This window comes from Grampus griseus (genome assembly GCF_964374135.1).
Source record: "Grampus griseus genome assembly, chromosome: 19".
Taxonomy (NCBI): domain Eukaryota; kingdom Metazoa; phylum Chordata; class Mammalia; order Artiodactyla; family Delphinidae; genus Grampus; species Grampus griseus.
The window spans coordinates 7,690,994-7,712,002 of NC_139013.1; the positions used below are offsets into that span (position 1 = coordinate 7,690,994).

The window sequence follows — 21,009 nt, forward strand, 5'->3', positions numbered from 1 at the left end:
TCTCCCTCTCCAAGTCTCTGCCTCCCCCTCCTGGTCAGCCGCCCACATCGCGCGCCAGTCTCCCAGGGGATCCCGCCGCCGGGTTAAGGGAGCCCCTGGCGGAGGCCCGAGTGATGCATTGGGCGGGGGGGCTGCAGGCACTGATGCAGGCTCCAACCTGGGTCCCCGCGAGCTGGGAGACGCCGGATCCTCCGGGGCCAGCGGCCCTGAGAGGGAAGACATCCGAGGACTCTTCCAGCTCCACCTTAAGCGCCCCCCTTCCCCCTTCTGCGGAGGATGGAAACTGCCAGCTCTTGGGCCCCAGGTGTCCGGGCCACCCCCGCCCCCATGGCCCCAGCGCGGCTGGGAGCTGGGGACCATCCCCCCAACGACCCCTCCATCCTGCCCCTGGGGCATCCCACACACACACCCACGCCAGCCCAAGGAGGAGGGTTTTCTGCTGTGAGAGCTCCCCCCACCCCCAAACAACGATAGAAAAATTAAATAACAGCAAGAGAGAAAAGAGAGGGAGGGGGAAGAGGGAGGAAGGGAGGAGAGAGAAGAGAGAGACGGAGAAACCGAGGAGGCAGGAGAGGAGGAGGTGGGGAGAGGGAGAGGAGCTGGAGGCCGAGCGGGAGCGAGGGAGGAGGAGGAGAAGGGGAGAGAAGCGGGATGGAGGTATGGAGTTAGGTGGCTTGCGAGAGCGTAATGAAAAGAGAACGAAGAGGGAGGTGTGGATTAGAGACCCAGAGGTAACCCGAGGGAGAAGCATAAGGCAGAGAGAGTAGGAAGATCGGGAGGTAGAGGGAGAAGGAGGGTTCGGGAAAAGAGGAGAGGAAGGGGAAGCATAGAGAGGGAGGAGAGGAGAGCGGAGTAGGGGCGTGGGGGCGTCTCAGTCCCCGGCTGCCTCAGTAACTGGGGAACTGGGACTCCCTGTGGGTAGGAGAGGAAGGCTGGAAGTCCGGAGGGGTCGGGGTTCCACAAAGAGAGGAAGAAGCTGAGAGAGGGCGGGCCAGGGCATTGGGAAGGGGTCGCCCCGAGGCCTCCCGGGGATGGGGTGTGCAGCTCGTCTGAACGCCCCTCGAGCGCTGCTACTCTGGGCCGCACTGGGGGCGGCAGGTAAGGCCTGGGGGTTGGGGCAGGAGCCCCTGACTGGGGTGGGGGAAGGGTGCCAAGGAGAGGGGTTCAGGCTGCTCTCTCCCCAGCTCACATCGGACCCGCACCTGACCCCGAGGACTGGTGGAGCTACAAGGATAATCTCCAGGGAAACTTCGTGCCAGGTGCAGCCAGGGCGGGGACCCAGGAGTCTGGGCTGCCGGGCGCTTTCTTCCTGAGACCCAGGAGTTCTCTCCTTCCCGCCCCCGACCCCCGCAGGACGCAGGAGTCCCATCCCCTTCCTTCCTCCCTCAGGAGGCCCAGCTTCTGAACCCGAGGGGCTCAGCATGGGACATTATACATTAGCATTTCAAGTAGTGAGTGGGAGGGAGTGGAAGGTAAGGGAGTGTGGGGCTGGAAAAGTGTGTGTGTGTTTCCTGGGAAAGAGGCAGGTAGGTCCTGGCTCCTACTGAGAACCAGAGGTTCAGTGGCCCCGTTGCCCACCTCGTCCAGCCCTCTCTTGCAATTCCTTCTCCCCACTACATTCATTATCCGGCTGTGGTACAAGTGAGATGAAAAGAACTACAACTCCCATGGGCTCTGGGGCAGGCAGGCACTGGATGGGTAGGCTGGCAGTCTAGGGGCTGCTGGGAGTTGTAGTTCCTTCCCCAATGACAATTTAAGATAGGTTTGATCAAAGAGACTTGGAGGTGTTGGGGGGGGCGGGGCGGTCCTTAGGAAACTCCTCCAAGATTCTTCTAGGACCTAGGATTCTGGATCCCAGCCCCCTCCTCCCTCAAAGCCAGGAGTCCAGATTCCCAGCCCTTCGTCTCCTGGGATCCAAGGAGTCCAGACCACAGCCTTCCCAGCAGATCCCAGCCTTGGGATCCAGTCCATATTTCTGACTCCCTTTCCTCCCTGCCCCACACCTGCTCCCAGGGCCTCCCTTCTGGGGCCTGGTGAACGCAGCCTGGAGTCTGTGTGCTGTGGGGAAGCGACAGAGCCCCGTGGATGTGGAGCTGAAGAGGGTCCTTTATGACCCCTTTCTGCCCCCGCTGAGACTCAGCACAGGGGGAGAGAAGGTAAGGGGCCTGGAGGGCGGGGTTACCGAATCCACTGGGGCTGGGCCTGAGTGGAGGTGGGGGGGCAGGGCTTTCAGTTGGGAGGCTAGCCTTGGGGAAGGAGGCCTACAACACAAGGGGTGGAGAGGAGGCTACTTACACTCCACAGCGGACCACCAATTGTTCCCTCCTCAAACATGGCTCCTAGTCTTCCCATCTCTTAGAATCAGTGGTAAAACAAACTCAGTGTGCCAGGCGCTGTTTTCAAACTTGATAAATCCTCTAATTTTCACAACAACCCCATGAAATAGGTACAATTATTATCCTTATTTTATGGATGCAGAAACTGAGGCATAGAGAGGTTAAGTTACTTACCCGAGGTCAAACACCTAGAGAGTGCCAGGGCTGGGATTCAAAGCTAGGCAGTGTGGTCCCAGAATCCATGCGTTTGCCCGCTTTGCAATACCATTTGTGGTGGTTTTTTTTGGCCGCGCCCCGCGGCATGTGGGATCTTGCTTCCCCCACCAGGGATCGAACCTGCACCCCCTGCACTGGAAGCGCAGAGTCTTAACCACTGGACCACCAGGGAAGTCCCGCAATACCATTTCTCATAAGAGGTGGCACTACCGTTCACTCAGCCAAAAGTCTCAGAGCTATTCCCCATCTCATTTCCTCCCTCACTCCCATTTCCCATCCATGTCCTTTCTAGACTTCTTGCTAAACAGCATTTCACTTCTTGTCCCTCCACTGCTCCCACCATCATCTTGCACCTGGACTGGTGCCATTGCCTCCTTGCTGGCCTGCTTCTCTGCCTCCTGCAATCCATTCTCCATCCCACAGCTAGAGAGATGTTTAAAAACACAAACCAGATCATACCACTCTCTCCTACTCAAAATCCTTCTATTAGGACAAGTAATAACAGCACACACTTACACAGTACGTAGCATGTGCCTGGCACTGTGCCAAGTGTGTTACATACATTCAATTATTTAAATAAAAATACAAAATACCCCATCATTGCCCACAAGGCTGTGCACCATCTGGCTCCCATCACCACTCTCTCCTTTGCTCACTGGGCTCTGGTCCCACTGGCTTCTTCACTGTCACTAAAATAGGCCATCTCAGGGCTTTGCACTGACTGTTCTCCCTTCTGGAATGCCCTTCTCCCTGCTCCTTGCAACTAACCCCTCCTTATCCTTCAGGTCTCCATTCAAATGTCACTTCCTCATGGAAGCCTTTCTTGACACCCCACCCCCATCCCAATCTATGGGTCGTCCCCCCCTTTTTTTGGCTGTGCTGCTTACAGGATCTCAGTTCCCCGAGCAGGGATTGAACCCAAACCCTGGCAGTGAAAGCGCAGAGTCCTAACCACTAGACTGCCAAGGAATTCCCTGGGTGTCCTATTATACTTTATCAGAACTCCCAGTTCTCCCCAGTGTGAGCATAGGATGTAATTAACTAAGCATTTACTTATATGATTCAGAATTTATTGTCTGTCTCTCCTCCACTGGAGCAGAAGCTCCATGAGGCCCAGAATTTTTGTCTACTTGCTCATTGCTCTCTTCCTGGCATCCATGGCACATAGTAGCAGCTCAATAAATATTTGTTAATTAAATTCACCAGTATTGAGCACCTACCATGGACCAGCCCAGAGTCTGGAAAGACATTAGTGTTCAGACTATGCTGAATGATTAAATGTTTGTTGGCAGAGGGAAATGTACGAATGGAAAACAGTAGGGAAAAGGTCTTCTCTCTGCATCCCTGTGAAGGCCTCCACCTCTCCCACAGCTCCGGGGAACCCTGTACAACACCGGTCGCCATGTCTCCTTCCTGCCTGCACCCCGGCCTGTGGTCAATGTGTCTGGGGGGCCCCTCCTTTATAGCCACCGACTCAGTGAACTGCGGCTGCTATTTGGAGCGCGTGATGGAGCTGGCTCTGAACACCAGATCAACCACCAGGGTTTCTCTGCTGAGGTGATGCCTGATAACCTCTGACCCTCGACCTTCACCCTGAGTCGACCCAATTCCTCCCACCTCACCCTCCTCTTAATGCCTCATCCCATCCTCCTCCACAGAACTACCCCCGCAACCCTGAACACTAATCCTTAACCTGACTTGGGACCCCAAAGGCCCAGAGCTGCACCCATTGCCCATTCTGTCCCCCCTGTCTGCCAGGGGACCCCACTCTCTGTGCTCCCCTCGCAGGTGCAGCTCATCCACTTCAACCAAGAACTCTACGGGAACCTCAGCGCCGCCTCCCGGGGCCCCAATGGCCTGGCCATTCTCAGCCTCTTTGTCAATGTAAGCCCAGGCAAGATTCGGGAGGGAGGGGCTGGAACCTGGGGTCTGAGAAGAGGGAGGCTGGAAGGCCCCAGACTCCGGGGTCCTAGGGGAGGAAGGAGTTGGGGGCTTGGACTTCCGGGTTCCTATCTCCTCACCTCATACTTCCCCACAGGTGGCTGGTAGCTCAAACCCATTCCTTAGCCGCCTCCTTAACCGGGACACCATCACCCGCATCTCCTACAAGAGTAAGTCCCTGGGCATTGGAGGGTGGAGAGGGTGGGGCTGGGGTGTGCACAAAGGGGAGTTCAGCAGGGGCACCCCTCTTCACTCTGACCTGATATTCCCGCAGATGATGCCTACTTTCTTCAAGACCTGAGCCTGGAGCTCCTGTTCCCCGAATCCTTTGGCTTCATCACCTATCAGGGCTCTCTCAGCACCCCACCCTGCTCGGAGACTGTTACCTGGATCCTCATTGACAGGGCCCTAAATATCACCTCCCTCCAGGTGACCCTGGCAGCCCATTGCGCCCTCCCTGCCACCCCCAACCCGTTCCTTGGCCTGGGTGTCCCCTTGCCTCACCTACCCTCCTACCCCCGGTTGAGAGGGAACTGGAGGGGATTCGAGAGTCTGACAACCCTGGAGCATCTGGTGGGGGCTGCGCAAGACCCCGCCCACCCGCTCTCGGGGGCAGGGCTTCCTGCGTGACGTCACCAGAACCATTCATTATTCACTCCCAGTTTCCCACCCCGCTTCCACGGCAGATGCACTCCCTGAGACTCCTGAGCCAGAATCCTCCGTCCCAGATCTTCCAGAGCCTCAGCGGTAACGGCCGGCCCCTGCAGCCCTTGGCCCACAGGGCCTTGAGGGGCAACAGGGACCCCCGGCACCCCGAGAGGCGCTGCCGAGGCCCCAACTACCGTCTGCATGGTATGATCCAGTCTGCACCCCCTCCACGTCTTGGTCTAACCCGCCTATGTGTCTCCCCTTGGTGTCTCAATATGATACAGTCCTACCCCCCTCTGCTGCTCTGTATGATCCAGCCTCTTGAGCTCTCACTCGCTCTTTCTCCCTTCCCCCTTTGTGTCAAAGTGGTACAACCCACCTCCCGGTCATAGACCATTGCTGGTCCATGATTTGTCTTCTTCGCTGCTTGCAACTTGGGGTATAACCCGAGCCCCCTGGTTTCCTTATGGTACGATCAAGTACTGGTCCGTGGTGCCTATTACTATGGCTTTCCGAAATGGTACAGCCCGAATCCTTTTCCCTGTTTTCATGTGGTACAACCCACCTCCCTTACTGAGAAACAGCATGGTACAATCCCCTTCCCCCCCCACTGCTTCCTCGTGGTTCAGCCCAGTGATCTAACGTCTACCTCTCTGGCTTCTCAACATGGTACAGCCCATACCCCCCACCCATGAATACCTTCACGTAGTTCCACTAATGCTGAAACCGGATGTCCCTATTCCACCCTCCTGCTGCCTCCCTATGGTTCAGCCCAGTGCAGTATAACCATTTCCCCCAGCTTCTCAACCTGGTACATTCCGGTTCCCCCTTCGCAGCCCTCCCTGTGGTAGAGCCCCGGGCGGCCCACCCACCCACCCCCATCCCCGCCCCCTGCATGCTCCCTTCAGGGTCCATCCTATCGTGCCCTAAACTAACGCCCCCCACCCGTGTCATCTTACAGTGGATGGTACCCCCCATGGTCGCTGAGACTCCCCATCGAGGATTGCGCCTGCCTTTCCCAAGCCTCCCCACAAGGGGGGGAGTCACCCCCAAAACAAAGCTATTAAAGGGACAGAATACTTCCTGTATCTCAGTGGTCTGATTCTAGGGGCGGCGGGGAAATATTTGGGTATTAAAGAATAGCAGCCTTCTTCCAGAAACCAATCTCCGTCTTCCTAAACCCCACTACTCGGTTTTTTGGCTTCCCGTTTCCCGTCATTTGGATTCGCGGCTCCTTTAAGCGGCTCTTCTCCCCTCCCACCCCTTTACCCACCCTCCCCGTCAGGCAGCACGCGCAAAGCCATGTGCTTCCCCCTCCCGTCTGCCTCATTGGCCCAAACTGGGTCACGGTCCCGCCCCCAACGCCGTCTCCCATTGGGTGAATGTAGGTCAGGGTCCCGCCTCCCTCCAAAAGGCAAGGTAACTTCACGCACTGAGACCCTCTCTCGCACTCCCAGGACTTGGCGGATCCAGGGGTCCCATTGGCTGTGCGTCTAGAGGGGTCAAGACGCCATTGGCCCGCGCTTTCAGCCGGAGGGAGGCACGCGGCTGGGGTGCAAGGCCGGAGTCTGGCGGGGGCCGAGAGGAGGGGTGCGCTCTGTGGCGTCGGGTGTTTTGGTTTGGCTTTTTTTTTTTTTTTTTCCGCGAAAGAAGTTTGCTTTGGCCACGCCTCAAGGCAGCCGCCTCCTCCTGCCCTCTCCCCGGCCCTCCGCGCACACCTCTTGGTGCAGATTGCAAACCTCCTTCCTAGGAGAGGGCTGCAGATTTTGCAAGAGCCAGGCTCACCCACCTTGTAGAAGGAGCGCCTTGTGTCCCCTTGAACCCTCGGTTGCAAAGAGCCGGCCGCCTGATTTGATCAGCCCCTCACCCAGACTGTATGGTCTCCTGGGACCCTCTTGAGTTGCACGTTTCTGCACCGAGGACTGCAAATCCCCGTCGCTCCTAGGATTTGCAGTGTTCTGGATACTGGAGGCTTGCAAGCTACGCTCGCCCGCCCCTGGGCAGACACTCGCCCGAACCACAGGAGTGTGCTGCTGACTGGCAAGCCAGCTGTTCGCCTCTCCATGAACCCGTGAGCCTGCGGGCAGGTGCCGGGCGATGGCGCGGCCCGTGAGCGACAGGACTCCGGCCCCCCTGCTGCTGGGCAGCCCGACCGGGGCCCCCCCTGGCGGGGGAGCGCTGCTTGGGCTGCGGAGCCTTCTGCAGGGGACCAGCAAGCCCAAAGAGCCAGCCAGCTGTGAGTTCTAGCCCCCATCTCGCCCAACTCAGACACCCTACTCCCTTAGTGCCGGGAGGGTCCACAGCTACCTCCTACGTGCCAAGAGTCCATCCTCCCAACCGTTATCTACCCAAATATTATACTTAGGTGTTTAGGCCCCTAGATCCCTCAGCACCCAGGACCCAAAAGTACCGGTTCTCATGCCTGTCCACTCCCAGGATTCAAGACTCTAGGCCCCAGCCCTCTCTTCCTTTTGGTTCCGAGAGTCTGGACCCCTGGGGTCCAGGGAGAAGGGAGGGGGGTGTGTCGGATGCTCACACGGTTGTTACACGGGCTTGGGCGGGGCCTCCTGGGGTCACATGGAGTCTAGGGATGAGGAATGTGCCCCAGGAATAGAGCCCCTTCCTGCCCCTTAGAGTGTGGGGGCAGGGAAGAGGGGGTACAGTGCGCAGAGAGTGGGGGGGTTGTAGATTACAGAGGAATTAACAGAGCTGTCATTTTTAAAATCTCTCCTGCCCAACCCTCCACCTACCTCTGTCTGAACTTCCATCCCCCTTCTGTGTGTCTGTCCCTTCCTGGGTCTCTGTCCCCATCTCTCTCTTTGCGTCCCTGTCCTCCCCTCTTTTTGAGTCTCCCTTCCTCTCTATCCCTTTCTCGGTCCGCCACCCCCGTCTCTTGTCTTTTCTCTCTGGGTCTCTCTCCCTCTCTGAGCCTCTGTCCCCTCCTCTCTCTGGGTCTTTGCCCTCCCTCCCGGGTCTCTCCCCCACTTCCCTCCTGCCCCCCCCCTCTCTCTGGATCTCTGCGGTGTGGGGCTCCATCTCCTCGTTCCTCGTGTCTCTCTCCTCTCGGAGTCGCTTCTTCATCTCCGTCTTTCTCCTCCTCCCCACCCTGCCCGCTTTCCCTGGCCCGCAGGTCTGCTGAAGGAAAAGGAGCGCAAAGCGGCCCCGCCGGCAGCCACGGTCCCCGGGCCGGGCCTGGAGCCAGCGGGACCTGCGGATGCCTCAGCTGGGGCGGTAGTGGGCGGCGGGTCCCCACGGGGACGCCCTGGGGCTGCGCCCGGCCCGGGTCTGTTGGCGCCGCTACTGTGGGAGCGGACGCTGCCGTTCGGCGACGTGGAGTACGTGGACCTGGACGCCTTCCTGCTGGAGCATGGGCTCCCTCCCAGCCCGCCGCCCCCCGGCGGCCCGTCGCCAGCGCCCTCGCCCGTGCGCACACCTGCACCCTCCCCAGGGCCCGGCTCCTGCGGCTCGGCTTCCCCTCGCTCCTCGCCCGGGCACGCCCCCGCCCGGGCTGCCCTCGGGGCCGCCGGCGGCCACCGCGCAGGTGCAACGGCTAGGGCGGGGCAGGGCCCTGGTTGGGCGGGGCTTGGACTCCAGAGGGCGGGGGTGTGAGAATCTGGGGGTCAGGAAGGTGGGACTGGGGCTGCATGCCCGAATTCCGCGTCCCCTAATTGGGAGATGTCGGGAGAGGAGTCCGGATTCTGTGTCCCCTAATGGATCAGGAACTGCGTATCCTGGACCTATAGGAGATGAGGGACTTGGGACCCCAAGTTCCAGGAAGCCTGCCCAGTGGTGAGGTCGTGTGAATTTTACGTGGGACATGAGGACAAAGGCTCTGGATACTCGAGGAGTAGGAATTGGGGTCCCAGGACAATGGAGTTATTTACTGGGGAGTGGACTGCACCCCAGAATCTGGACCCGGAAGCGGTGGAACTGGGGTAGGACCGGAAATCCTAGGCCTCTACGAGGGAGGAAGACGAGGGCCGGACACAGACTTCTGTTTCCCCAGGACAAAAGGGACTGACAGCCCTGCCTCCTCGGCCCCCCCATCCCAGTGGAGAGGGGCTGGCGCCCCGGGTCCCGGAGTCCTTCAGAAGGGACCTTCATCCTGGGTCTTCCATTGGGGCAAGGACCGAGCTTTCTATATTCCTGGGGTAGGGGCTTGGGGTCCCAGAATCGTGTATATCCTAGTGGCGAGGACGTTTGGGGCCTGAGAATATCGAGGGGGTCGGTTCTCGAGTGTTCCCTAGAGAGCAGAGGGGTCTGGATCCTTGGCGGTTGAAAGGTTCGAGCTGGGAGACCCCAGGGAGCAAGAGGAAAGGTGTGCTCCATCTGGCACCTTGGGGTAGCCAGGGGCGGACTGCAGGTTGGGGATTCCTGGACACACCTGCTCCTGGTCCGACCTCCGGGCAGGACCAGGGCCCTCCCCTTCCCAGTCGCACATTCCCGCGCCACGTGAGTCCTCTCCTCCCTCCTCCGTGCTTCGTGCTTCGCGCACGCGCGGTCACGCGGGAGGGGGCGGGACTGGGGAACAGGAGGGCGCCCGTGGCGGCAGGGGGGCGGGGCGGGAAAGCAGGCGCCAGCACGTGACTCGGCCCTGAACCTGTGTCCTCGGTTGGCCCCAGCTGGCTCTCTCTTAAAGGTACAGGCCTCTCTTACGCTTGAACCAACCTGGAACCTCAGAGCCCTTTATGCTTCTTGTCCCTAACTCTTTGGACTTAGCAGCTCTTTAAAGAGCTAACCTGAGGTCTTTTCGGTGCATTAAATTCCTTTTCTCTGAACAGCGGGGGGTCTAGGCTTTGTTTGGGGATTCAGTTAAGAAGGGTAGGACTATAGGGAAGGAAGCTAACGCTGTAACTCTGAAGTCCTGAGGTTTTAGAAGCAATAATTGAGGTTCCTGTGTTACTTAGGGCAAGTCACATATGATTGGGCCTCAGTGTTCCTGTGTGTAAAAGTGGAGCTGGTTTCATGATTTCTAAGCATCTTTGTGGCTTAAGGAACCTTCATATTTTATATTAGGGAGGTTGATCCCTGGCAGGCTTTATGTTAAACCCCATAAGGGCCTTCCTTGTGGTGGATATGATACCTGAGCAGGGGGTAGCCTCTGGGAACCCCCTCCCCAAAATAAATACACACTCAGGTGGCACATTCTATTTCCCCAAGGCCTGACCTCTCGGGACACACCCAGCCCTGTGGACCCAGACACGGTGGAGGTGCTGATGACCTTTGAACCTGACCCAGCTGATTTAGCCCTGTCAAGTATTCCCGGCCATGAGACCTTTGACCCTCGGAGACATCGCTTCTCAGAGGAGGAACTTAAGCCCCAGCCAATCATGAAGAAGGCACGGAAGATCCAGGTGCCAGAGGAGCAGAAGGTGAGCATTGCTGGGTGTAGGACGCAGGCTTCGTGGGTGCTGGCTCCAGAGCCAGCGGTGGCCCTTTCTTTAGTCAGACCTGGGTTTCTCACTTGGGATTAGCTCACATTCTCCTAACCTACAGCTAAGGACCAGTCCTCCTTGGCCAGGGGCTGCACAGGGACAGAGGTTTGGGCTTGAGATTTGTGCAAACCGTATCGTTGTGGGATTCGGACTCAGCCAGCACTGCTGGGACAGTTTTACAGGCTTGGAGCTTCTCCTGTCGGTTGGACCCAACACCCTCATTGGGGCAGGCTTCGGGCTCTACCAGGCCCAGTTGCTAAGGATAGCATCCTTTAGGAATGTGATATCAGCTTGTTTCTTCTGAGCAGCCAGCTAGGCAGGGGTTGGTCCTTGAATCTCTGAGCTGGGGCATCCTTCAGGGCAACTGCATCTGCCTAGGATGAAGCTTTGCCAGCCCCTCTAGGCCTTGTTTTCTGGACTCACTGTTAAGAGGCCTCAGGTTCTCATTAGTGGCCAGGGCCACATTCTGATTTGGGGTGCTTTGGGCAGTGACTGCATCTCTCTAGCATTCTGTCTTTGTCAGTCCTGGGTTCTTCCCTAACAAGAAGTACTTGGGCTTGTCTCACAGACTTTGGCGTGTCCTTGTGTAAGACACAACTACTTGAAGCAGTGAGTACTGGCCTGTAAACCAAATCTAGACCAGTGGTTTCTCTTGCCATGAGGCCTTGTTGCTAGGGAGTGGGTTTACCCTAGCTAGCAGGGACTAGGCTTTAATGAAATGGGGATGGAGGGGCATCTTTCAGAGCTCTGGGTCGTCCTTGTACTAAGGAGTGGTCCTCCTCCACAGCCCAATTCCAGGACTGGAGAACTCTAAACATAATGGTGTGGGGAGGAGGTCTCAGGATAGGCCCATTTGCAACCAGGGACTGTTGGGGAGGAGGCAGCTCCCTGGCCTCTATTCAAAGCCAGTGGGTCAGAGACTGGCTGTGGTCACTGGGACCACTTACACCTCACTTTTGTTTGCTAATGAGGGGTGAGGTTGCCTTGGCAGCAAGGTCAGAAGGGCCCAGCTCTGAGAGGATTTTATGGGACACCAAACCCCATCACTAGGGAACCTAGGCTTTCCTTAGCAACCAGGATCTGGAAAGGTGATGTATAGGGCAGTGCTTTTCAATGGGAGAAGTCTTCAGACCCTGAAGGTCTTATTGCTAGGGAACAAGAATCCTTAGCAAACCAGGAGCTAACTGCAGGCCTTTTGTCAAGTGAGAAGAGCTGGGCCTCCTCGGCACAGTGGAGACTTGAAGCTCAGTTGCTTGGGGTGGGAGGCTATCTCACGCCTTAGCTGTTGCTAGGGGCCTGCTGTCCATAGCAGCCGGGGCCCTAGAAGGCCAGATCTTGGGTACCCATTCAGGGGAGATCGGGTATCCTCTAGGCCCCACTGCTGGGTGAGCAGCAGCCCAGGGTGGGGGTGGGGGGTAGGTTTCTTAGGTGCACTCTGGTCCTTGAAGTCAGAAGCAAAGCTGCTCCTCCCTTCTCTCGCTGGGCCGGGGCCCCTCTGGACCTCAGTGCTTTCCCACCCATCCAGGATGAGAAGTATTGGAGCCGGCGGTACAAGAATAACGAGGCAGCCAAGCGGTCCCGCGACGCCCGGAGGCTCAAGGAGAACCAGATATCGGTGCGGGCGGCCTTCCTGGAGAAGGAGAACGCCCTGCTACGGCAGGAGGTGGTGGCCGTGCGCCAGGAGCTGTCCCACTACCGCGCCGTGCTGTCCCGCTACCAGGCCCAGCACGGAGCCCTGTGAGGCCGCCCCCACCCCAACAGGTGGAGCTCTCCTCCGCCTCACTCAGACTTGCGCCCTGACGCCCTCTTCCCTCCCCGCCCTGTGGCCCACGGGCCGGCCAGCTGGGTGCCCCAGGGATGTGATGATGCAGATAAATACATTTATATTTTTAAGAAAAAGTGAGCCTCCCCGCTCCCTCGCGGGGGCGGGGAAGGTCCTCAGTGTGTGCCCCCCGGCACGTCGGGGACCCCATCCTCCCACCGCCTCCGTTAACACGATCCTGAATAAATCTTGAGAACCCCAGAGCCAGCTGTCGTGGGGGAGGAGGCAGCTCCCTGGCCCCAGTTCAAGGCCAGCGGGTCACGCTGGCCGCAGTCCATGGGCAGGTCTGGGCTTCGGTCCATAAAAGGCAGGAGCTGCTGGAAGTGCCTAGAGTCTGTTCCCTCCCACGGGTTGCTGGATGGAGGAAGGGGCGAGGGCCTGAGAGGAATGAAGCCACTACCTTTATTGCATAGACCTTTTCAATTGCTTTGAAGATTGGGGCTGGGGGACGCACAGAAGACGGAGGAAACGAACTTCCCCGCCCCCACCCACGGGGGGAGGGACATTAGTGCAAATCGGAGCGCCGCCCGGGGAACTTGCCCCTCCTGGGCTGATTGGCCAGCTTGGTGGAGACACCGGAGTAGACGGGGCCGGTTATCTAAGGCCTCCCCAGCCCGTACATTCCAGGTCACGTCACTGGACTACGCGTTAAGACAGGCTCCGCCCTCAGCCGACCTGGCTTTCTACGAGCCGTTCTCGAGGGTCTGGAGAACCCACCCTCGTTGATCAGGCACTACCCTTGGGGCGAGCCCATTTCTCCGTGACCGTCAGGACCCCAACCCCCGGAATTCGGGACATCCTCCAACATCACCTCTGGTCCCCTAGGGTAGGGCGCAATCCTGAGACCAGGCAGGACCACTGTAGCCTCCGCCCTGACTCTAGCAGCCACACCACGACCCCTAGCTCAGGCTCCGCCCCCTCAGGAATGTAAGCCCCGCTCCGGGCGAGTTCCAAGCTTGGTTGGAGTTAAGGCTTCCGCCCAGGGCAGCCTGAAGGACCCGTGAGCAGAGTACCGAGGCCGGGATGCACCTGCGCCTGCAATGGCCCATACTCCACCTGCTCCCCGTCCACCGTGAGCACGCCGCGGGGCGTGAGCGGCTCAAGGCGGAAGGCACGAGCCGCAGCGTAGCCCAGCTGCGGACAGCCCAGGCTGAAGTGGCTACCGCGCTCCATGGCCAGAAACAGGCGCAGGAGCGCCGCCCGTGAGATGCCACCGCGCACCCAGCACAGGTGCACCAGGCCGTCGTCAAAGCGCGCGTGGGGCGCTGCCACTAGGTCAGCCCCCAGGTGACTGGGTGAGATGGCCAAAATAAGCACAAAGTCCCCCTCCATTGTCACCCAGCCTGGGGGTAGTGGAGCGCCTAGAGGAGGGAGCAGGTGGTCAGGTGGGCCCCCAGCAGAGATGGCTACCCGGGCATCAGGGGTGGGAGGTGGGAGCCCAGAGGATGCTGGCATTTCTGAGGCCCCCTCGGTGATGGGTGAGAGTTGAGCTGCCTTGGGGGAGCCAGGCGGCGAGGGCAGCAGTGGGTCTGGGGACAGTGGAGCATCCCCGGCCCCACCCCAGTCCCCAGCCAGCTCTGGGCCCCCACCGTTGAGGGACAGGATGGGCAGGGGTTCAGGTGAGCCAGGGGAGGTCAGGGCAGGCTGAGGCAGGGGCAGGGGCAGGTCAGACACTGAGCGGTGCAGGGGTGAGTGGGCCACGGGTGGAGCTGGGCCGGGGGCTAGGGTCAGCTCTGACTTGGCACGTGGCAGGCCATGGGCAGGGGCGGGTGAGGCGGGCTCCACCGTGGCAGGGAGGTAGGAGAGGCGGCCGCGGTAGGTGTGCAGTGTGGCGAGGCCCAGGACTGTGCCCAGCGTGAAGCGAGCACTGCCCAGGGCCCTGAAACGCTCGCTCTGGATGTCCACATCTGACACAAAGCCCCAGGCCACAGACAGGAAGGAGAAACAGCGGGAGCCGGAGGCCAGAGTGATGGAGAGCAGGTCCAGCGGGTGGCTGCCACCCCGGCAGAGCAGCAAGGAGCAGTTGAGCAGCAGGTCAATGCCCAGGGCCGGCTCAAACCTTCACAGTCAGACATGGACGGATACGGTGGGAAAGAGCAAACAGGCTGGGTGAGATACACAGTGCCAGGCGGGGAGGAGAAACACACAGACGGGTGGGGCAGCAGACAATGGGGAGAGGAGGCCGGGCATGTCCTGGGGCCTGCCCGCAGCCATTTGGCCACCTCCAGACGGACTCTTCTTACTGAGCCAGGTTCCCTGTCAGTTCTTTCATTCCATAAGCATTCACTGAGTGCCTCCTGTGTGCCAGGCACAGTTCTAGGCACTAGGGAGACAGCTAAGAACAAGACAGGCAAAAATGTCTGGGGGGTGTGGGGAGCATCCCTCAGCCAGACTGACCTGGCTGAGGGGAAGATGTGGTGCAGATGTACCAGGTCCCTGTTATCCCAGGAGGGCTCCTCCCACCTACCCCCCATGCTGGTTCACGGCTCCTGCCAGTGCGTTGCCCGAGCCACAGGGGAGGATGCCCACGGGGGTCTTCACGGCCTCTTCCCAGTCGGGGCGTTCTAGGAGTCCATTCAGTACCTGGAGGGTGGGAGACCAGACACCTGCGTGTTGGCCCTGGCCTCCGCAGTCCCGCAGGGCTCAGGCTTGGGGCAGGGTGGTCCTACCCTACCTCATACAGCAGCCCATCTCCGGAGACGGTGACGATGCCATCCCACTCGCTCAGGCTCAACCCCTGGACCAGCTCCCGGGCATGGTTATGTCGTTCTAAGGTGGGGAACCAGGAAGTGAGGCAGGCTGTTCCACCCCTGACCAACCACCACTCCCCAGGACTCAGGAGTCCTAGCCCCCAGCTCCCGCCTCTATCATGACACGGCCCTTACCTGTCTGGATGAGGTTGAAGGACAGCCCCGCTTCAGAGATCATGGGCAGCACATGGTTCTTACACCACTGCCAGGCCAGGCCCCGCCCCCCAAAGGGATTGACCAATAGGAGCAATCGGGGAGGCCTTGGCAGAAGGTCGGGGGTGATTTCTGCAGAGAGAGGAGAAGGAGTCTACAGAGGTCAGGGCACCAAGCCCCTCACCTCAGAACCAGTAACTGCAAATAGCCTCCAGTGGAGGTGGTGGAGGGCTGGCATCAAAACCTGCTGGGAGTTGAAAGTTATTTTCTCCCCGGCCTCACCAGCTCAGGCCCAGGTGTACAGCCCGCCCCCCTCCCAGGTGCTGAGACAAAGGCAGGGATCCGGTGTCTAATCCCAGAGCCCTTTGGACTCACGGGGGGGGGTGGGGGGGGAGCTGTGGTTTCCACCTTCCACACCCCCAAACACCTGGAACCCAGGAACAGGTTACTCCACTGTGAGGGCCTCACCCCCAGCCAGCCAGGACCAAGGAAGGCCCGCCGGCTGGGGACCCTGGAACCTTTACCTTCCTGTGCCAACTGAGTACCCTAGGTGGGGGCCTCTGCCTGAAAGCCTCCTCTGAATCCCCACAGCTGGATTAGATGCCACCTCTGGGCTCCTGAGACGCCCCAGGGGACCTCTGCGAGTGCCTGTCATCCAGGGTGGTGACTGAGCATATCTCACTTGGCTGCTCTCACCAGCCCGGGAGCCTCTGACTCATCTGTGGTCAGGACCCATGAAAGGGGGGAGGGGACAGAGACAGAAATCTCATGAGAGCAGCAGACCCAAATCCTTCTCTGCCTGGGATTTTGCCTTCTGTGCCCATCCCTGTCTGTGCATCACTCTTTCAGTATGAACCCAGAGAGACACATCACACAGACAGACACACAGAAAAGTAGAGACAGAGATGCCCACAGAGATGCCGCAGAGGGAAATCTGCGGAGACACCAAGGTGGCCTTAGGACAGAGAGGCCGCCCAGTGCCTCACCCCCGTCCCCAGGTAGTGGCAGTCCGCGGAGCAGACACGTGAGGGCAGTGGCCCAGCGCTGGGCCTCAGCACGGTTCTCCTCGTAGGTGGCCGCCCCGTCGGCCCGGAAGGTGCGTGCAGCTCTGCGCCGGCCCCCCCGCCGGCCCCTCGGGTAGGTGTAGATGCAGAAGTAGGCTGCTGAGTCCGAGGGGCTTCGGCTCCGCAGGGTGCAGCAGCCTGAGACCTCAGCCAGCAGGACCAGGCCACCCCGGGGCCGGGCTTCAGGCTTTGGCCGCAGCCGTTGTATGTGCAGGGCTTGTGGTGTGAGAGTGAGGGCGAAGCGTGGGCCTCGGGCTGGGTAGGAGCCAAACTCGCCATGCAGGAGTGGGGTGCTGGGGGTCAATGGCAGTGGCGGTGGGGGGGCCATGGCCTTGACCCTGTCCAGGGCGCTCCTAGGCCTGTGGCCCCAGCTCCAGGTCAGCTCCTGCTCTGGCCTCTGTGGGGAGGAAGGAGGGTAGGAGTCAGAGTCCAGGACCCCCATGGTGGGCAGAGGGAAGCAGGGGCAGGGCCTGTGGATAAGAGGAGACAATGAGGGGTGCTGACAGGCAAGATGGGAGCACCAGACAGGCCCAGACAAAGTGTGGGAAGACTGAGGACGCAGGGCAGAGGTCAGCTGGCCAGGAAGGCCAGCATCCTGGAGGGTCCACACCCAGGCATGCAAATATTCATTCCTTTATTCCCCAAATATTTATTCAGTAGTATGTGCCAATCATGGTGCCAGGCCCAGCAAACACAGCAGGGAATAAAACAGACAAAAATCCCTGCCTTCGTGGAGTTTATATTCCAATCGGAAGACAGGAAAACAAGATAGACATAAAATACATATCGTGTTGGATGACAATTAAGGACTTTGGAGAAAAATAATGCAAAGGAGAGAGATCAGGATGGTGGAGACATATAAATAGACATACAAAGGTAGAGAAAAACACAACAGAACACACACACACACAAACACCCCCACACACCTACACACAGTCAACTCCAGATGGAGAAAGTAACAAGGAAGAGGCACTGAGACACAAAGAAAAAGATCTGAGAGCCAGAGAAACACTGAGAGGAGACAAACAGCTTCAGTGAGATGAAACCTAATATAATGAAAGATACTTAGGGAGCAGAGTGAGAGTTTAGGGGCTCCAGAGGCCCTCTGAGAGTCAGACAACAGAGTTAGGAGAGAAAGAGCAGACAGGAGAGGCAAGAGGTAGGGGATGTAGTAGCTGGAGAAACTGAGAAAGGGGTGTGACATGGAGCAACTAAGGGGTCAGAGAGGTAGAGGAGCCACACGCAGGCACCTGCAAGGGACAGGAGCCAAGAGCTGGACCTCAAGCACTGACCTGGGTGTCTGGCCGCCTGCTCTCCAGGGAGAGAGTGGGAGCTGGGCCTGAGGTCCCCTCCCCCTGCCCTCTGCCCAGTTTCTGCCTCCTCCTTCCAGCTCACCTTTGTTCCCCACTGCCCCGCCCACCCAGTCACCTATCAGTTCTGCCCCTCACCTTCCCCAGGCGCAGAACTGCCCCAGACACACCCCCATCTGTGGACTCACTCTCAGGAGCCACCTCTGCCCCCTACCCTGGGCAGCTCTTCAAGCCCCACCCCTAAACTTGCATTGACTCCCCCCCCCACTTAGAGCCCTAGATCTCCCCCAGTTCTGGGGCCTGCGCCTTGGTCCCTAGGTCCCCAGGTCTCTGGCCTGGTCTCCATTCTCTCCACCCTCCATGTACCCCAGACCAGGGCCTGGGTCTCCATCCATAGGTCCCCCCAATCCATAAGCCTGAGTCTCTGTCTCCGGTTCCCCGGGTCCCGGCCCTCCATCCCCACCCCAGTTCCAGACCTGGGTTTTCATTCCTGGATCCCTCAGTCCTGGTTCTGGCTCTCCATCTCCATCCCACACCCCTAGTACCCAAGTCCCGGGCCTGCGTATCTGTTCCTCTTGCTCCCTCAGTCGTCCTGACTCGGGTCCCTGTCCCGACACCCCAGACCCTCCTCACACGCCGGATCCTCCTCCAGGCGGCCACTCAAGTCAGCACCAACTGCCCCCCATCAGACCCAGGGGTGGGGGGGAGGGTGTGCATCCGCTCAGCCAATGGCCGCGCGGCCGGCCTAAGTTGCACCAATAAGAGCGTGCGGGGGCGGGGCCAGCAGACTCGCGAGCTTGGCGCAGGGGCCTGCCGCGGGAGAGCGGGAGAACTGGGCGGGGTAGCGCGCTTCGCGAGATCAGCCGTCATTGTAGGTGAGGGCATACGCGCAGCAGAGGCGGCTTCACGGAAGCATGGCCAGAGCCCCTGTCGCCATCTTTCTTGAGGGCAAGTGGGCCTCTCCCATCCTTTGACTTTATAAAGAGAAGGGGCAAGGGGGAGAAGGTCTTTAACTGCAGATAGAGAATGACCCTAACACAGTTAACAAAGACCCAGAGATATGCAAAAACAGTAAAAGGGAACAGTGAACCAGAGTCAGAGGCAATAAGAGACTTGAAGAGAGAGTGTTGTCTCTTTTTCAGACAGTTACAGAGAGTCAGAGAGATAGACATAAAGAAAAGCAGAGATACAAACAAAGAGACAAAGACAATGGAATTAAGAATGTGCAAGGTGGGCTTCCCTGGTGGCGCAGTGGTTAAGAATCCGCCTGCCAATGCAGGGGACATGGGTTCGAGCCATGGGTTCTACATGCCTCGCGGCAACTAGAGAAAGCCCACGGAACGAAGACCCAACGCAGCCAAAAATAATAAATAAATAAAATAAATAATAGATTTTAAAAAATGTGCAAGGTAAGGACATAAGAAAACCCAGAAAATGATGGACACAGCGAGACATGGGGACAGACACTTTCAGAATGAAAACCAGGGAAGAGAGGCTCATTAATTCACAAACTATTTACCTTGGGCACAAGCTAGCGTGGGGGCAGCATGACATAAATATCTGCCCAGTGAATGACCCAGTTACACGGTAAGACGGAGACTCAGGAGAGAGACTGGGAGTATCTGAGAGAGACCTCTAGGTCAGGGGTGAAGGACAGAGAGAATATTAGAGGCTGAGAGGAACTGAAGCCAAGAGACAGAAAGCAAAGATGTTGACAGAGATACAGAGAGGCAAAGACACGATGAAATTGAAAGAAATCATGGCAAGAATAATATCAGGTGACCAATCAATGTACCTAGTGTTCAACTGAGAACAACAACAGCACCAGATAACATGTGCCAAAAAGTAACCCGGAGAGAGGGACAGAAACCCAGAAAGATGGAGAGACAGGGAAACACAGTGCGTGTGCTTAGGGCTCCAGGGGAAAGAAAGACAGATACAGTAATCAAAGAGGCCGGGACTCAAAGACCAAGGAACAGGGTCAAGGAGGAGAGAAGGAAACTGTGTTCCATTGTATGGTGATCTGGACTTTCAGATGGACACTTACCTGGTCCTGCTGCTCCTCTGCTTCAAGGTGTCCATTCATCTGCAGGCCCTCTGCTGTGTTATCACATCAGTAAGACCCTGGCCCTGGGTCGGAGGCCATGGGAAGGTGGTATGGACAAGGAGTCAGGTCTCATGGTGCAGGCCTGGCCTGTAGGAGCATGAAGGGCAGAGGAAAGGAGGCCAAGCTAGCAGTGCTGCAGGGCTTCCACGAGAACAAGTGGACAAGTCAGCTTCATCACTGCCCCAACCAGTCCATCTGGTCCCATCCAGTAAAGGCTAATAACAGCAATAGACGCCCCTTTTTGCAGATAAGGAAAGTAAGGCACAGAGAAGTTACACGACTTGCCCCAAATCACAGAGAGGTTGCCCAAGGTCACACCATTAGTAAGTAGCAAAGCCAAGAATTGAATTCGGTTACAGATGGTATCACCATCTTTCTGTCTCTTCTCCTCCTTGGATCTCTACCTTCCCTCTCTTTCTAGGTCTTCTAACTCCCCGGGTCACCATTTCGCCACCCTTGGTCTCTTTCCACTCCCCTTCTGGGTCTCCATTCCTCCTCCTCTTTGAATCTCTGTCTCCCTCTGAGTCTCTCCTCCCCTCTCTTTCAGGAGTTTTTTACTCATCCCTCTCTCCACCCCATCCCCCAAGCCCCGGGGGCCTCAGTTTGCCTCCTCTGTGCTCCAGTACCTTGCACGTCCCTCAAACCGAACCCGCTGGGCCACTTGAATCTCTCGGCTGGGAAAAGCAGCCTCCAGGTAGCAGGGGCTGAGTAGGGTTCAGGGAAGGGCCATCTGGGGGCAGAGGGAGAAGCTGAACCTAAAAGGTGGAAATACAGAATGCCATAGACTGGGCTGCAGCAAGAAGATCTCGGATTAGACCTCAAGTAAGACTTCCAGAGCTGCGGCCGAAGCTGGGAAGCGCAGCACGAGATAAGGCAGATGTGAGCCTGATAAGGAAACGCCCAAAGCCTGAGGTCAGAGGTTTCCCGAGGTCCCGACTAGCCCCGCCAGCCCCGCCTCCTCACCTCCAATACTCGGCCCTCTAGGTCCTCCGGGAGCCACAGAGAGGCCTTCGGCGTCGGGCCAGAGCGTCACCGCACGACACGTCTTCCTAGCTCCGCGCGACATCTCTCTGGCTCCGAGATCCCCTTCTGCCGGAAGACTATCAAGAACAGGGACTGGATAGGGCCAGAGAGGCCTCCGACGTGCTGGCCCTTCCCTCCTTGGCGTAGCGCTTGTTCCCCTTTAGATGTTCCTCCACCCAATTCCGGAATCGCCCATCTAGCTGG

At 58.4% G+C, this 21,009-nt stretch overlaps 3 protein-coding genes across 7 annotated transcripts; 2 read left to right on the forward strand and 1 right to left on the reverse strand.

The window, feature by feature from the left end:
* The first annotated feature begins 335 nt into the window (after positions 1-335).
* Positions 336-6,279, forward strand: CA11 (carbonic anhydrase 11). The gene is made up of 9 exons (XM_082676202.1): positions 336-1,098; positions 1,185-1,259; positions 2,014-2,156; positions 3,924-4,109; positions 4,341-4,436; positions 4,591-4,663; positions 4,768-4,922; positions 5,180-5,345; positions 6,103-6,279. The coding sequence occupies exons 1-9, from the start codon at positions 1,032-1,034 to the stop codon at positions 6,126-6,128; spliced, it is 987 nt and encodes a 328-aa protein (XP_082532328.1). The 5' UTR covers positions 336-1,031; the 3' UTR covers positions 6,129-6,279.
* A 273-nt stretch (positions 6,280-6,552) lies between these two features.
* Positions 6,553-12,599, forward strand: DBP (D-box binding PAR bZIP transcription factor). 3 transcript variants are annotated; one of them, XM_082676203.1, is made up of 4 exons: positions 6,553-7,377; positions 8,272-8,682; positions 10,302-10,513; positions 12,102-12,599. In XM_082676203.1, exons 1-4 carry the CDS (start codon positions 7,239-7,241, stop codon positions 12,315-12,317), a joined length of 978 nt encoding a protein of 325 aa, XP_082532329.1. In that variant the 5' UTR covers positions 6,553-7,238; the 3' UTR covers positions 12,318-12,599. The 3 variants fall into 3 exon arrangements, with proteins under 3 accessions (XP_082532329.1, XP_082532330.1, XP_082532331.1); XM_082676204.1 differs by lacking the exons at positions 6,553-7,377; positions 8,272-8,682 and adding an exon at positions 8,762-8,930; XM_082676205.1 differs by lacking the exons at positions 6,553-7,377; positions 8,272-8,682 and adding an exon at positions 9,743-9,780.
* A 187-nt stretch (positions 12,600-12,786) lies between these two features.
* On the reverse strand, positions 12,787-20,979 carry SPHK2 (sphingosine kinase 2). Of its 3 annotated transcripts, none has more exons than XM_082676200.1 (7): positions 20,746-20,979; positions 19,723-19,869; positions 16,288-16,762; positions 15,284-15,433; positions 15,073-15,167; positions 14,866-14,981; positions 12,787-14,457 (listed from the first exon to the last, which is right to left on the reverse strand). In XM_082676200.1, the coding sequence occupies exons 2-7, from the start codon at positions 19,759-19,761 to the stop codon at positions 13,365-13,367; spliced, it is 1,968 nt and encodes a 655-aa protein (XP_082532326.1). In that variant the 5' UTR covers positions 19,762-19,869; positions 20,746-20,979; the 3' UTR covers positions 12,787-13,364. The 3 variants fall into 3 exon arrangements, with proteins under 3 accessions (XP_082532326.1, XP_082532325.1, XP_082532327.1); XM_082676199.1 differs by lacking the exon at positions 20,746-20,979 and adding an exon at positions 20,409-20,622; XM_082676201.1 differs by lacking the exons at positions 19,723-19,869; positions 20,746-20,979 and adding an exon at positions 18,152-18,306.
* Positions 20,980-21,009: the final 30 nt, after the last annotated feature.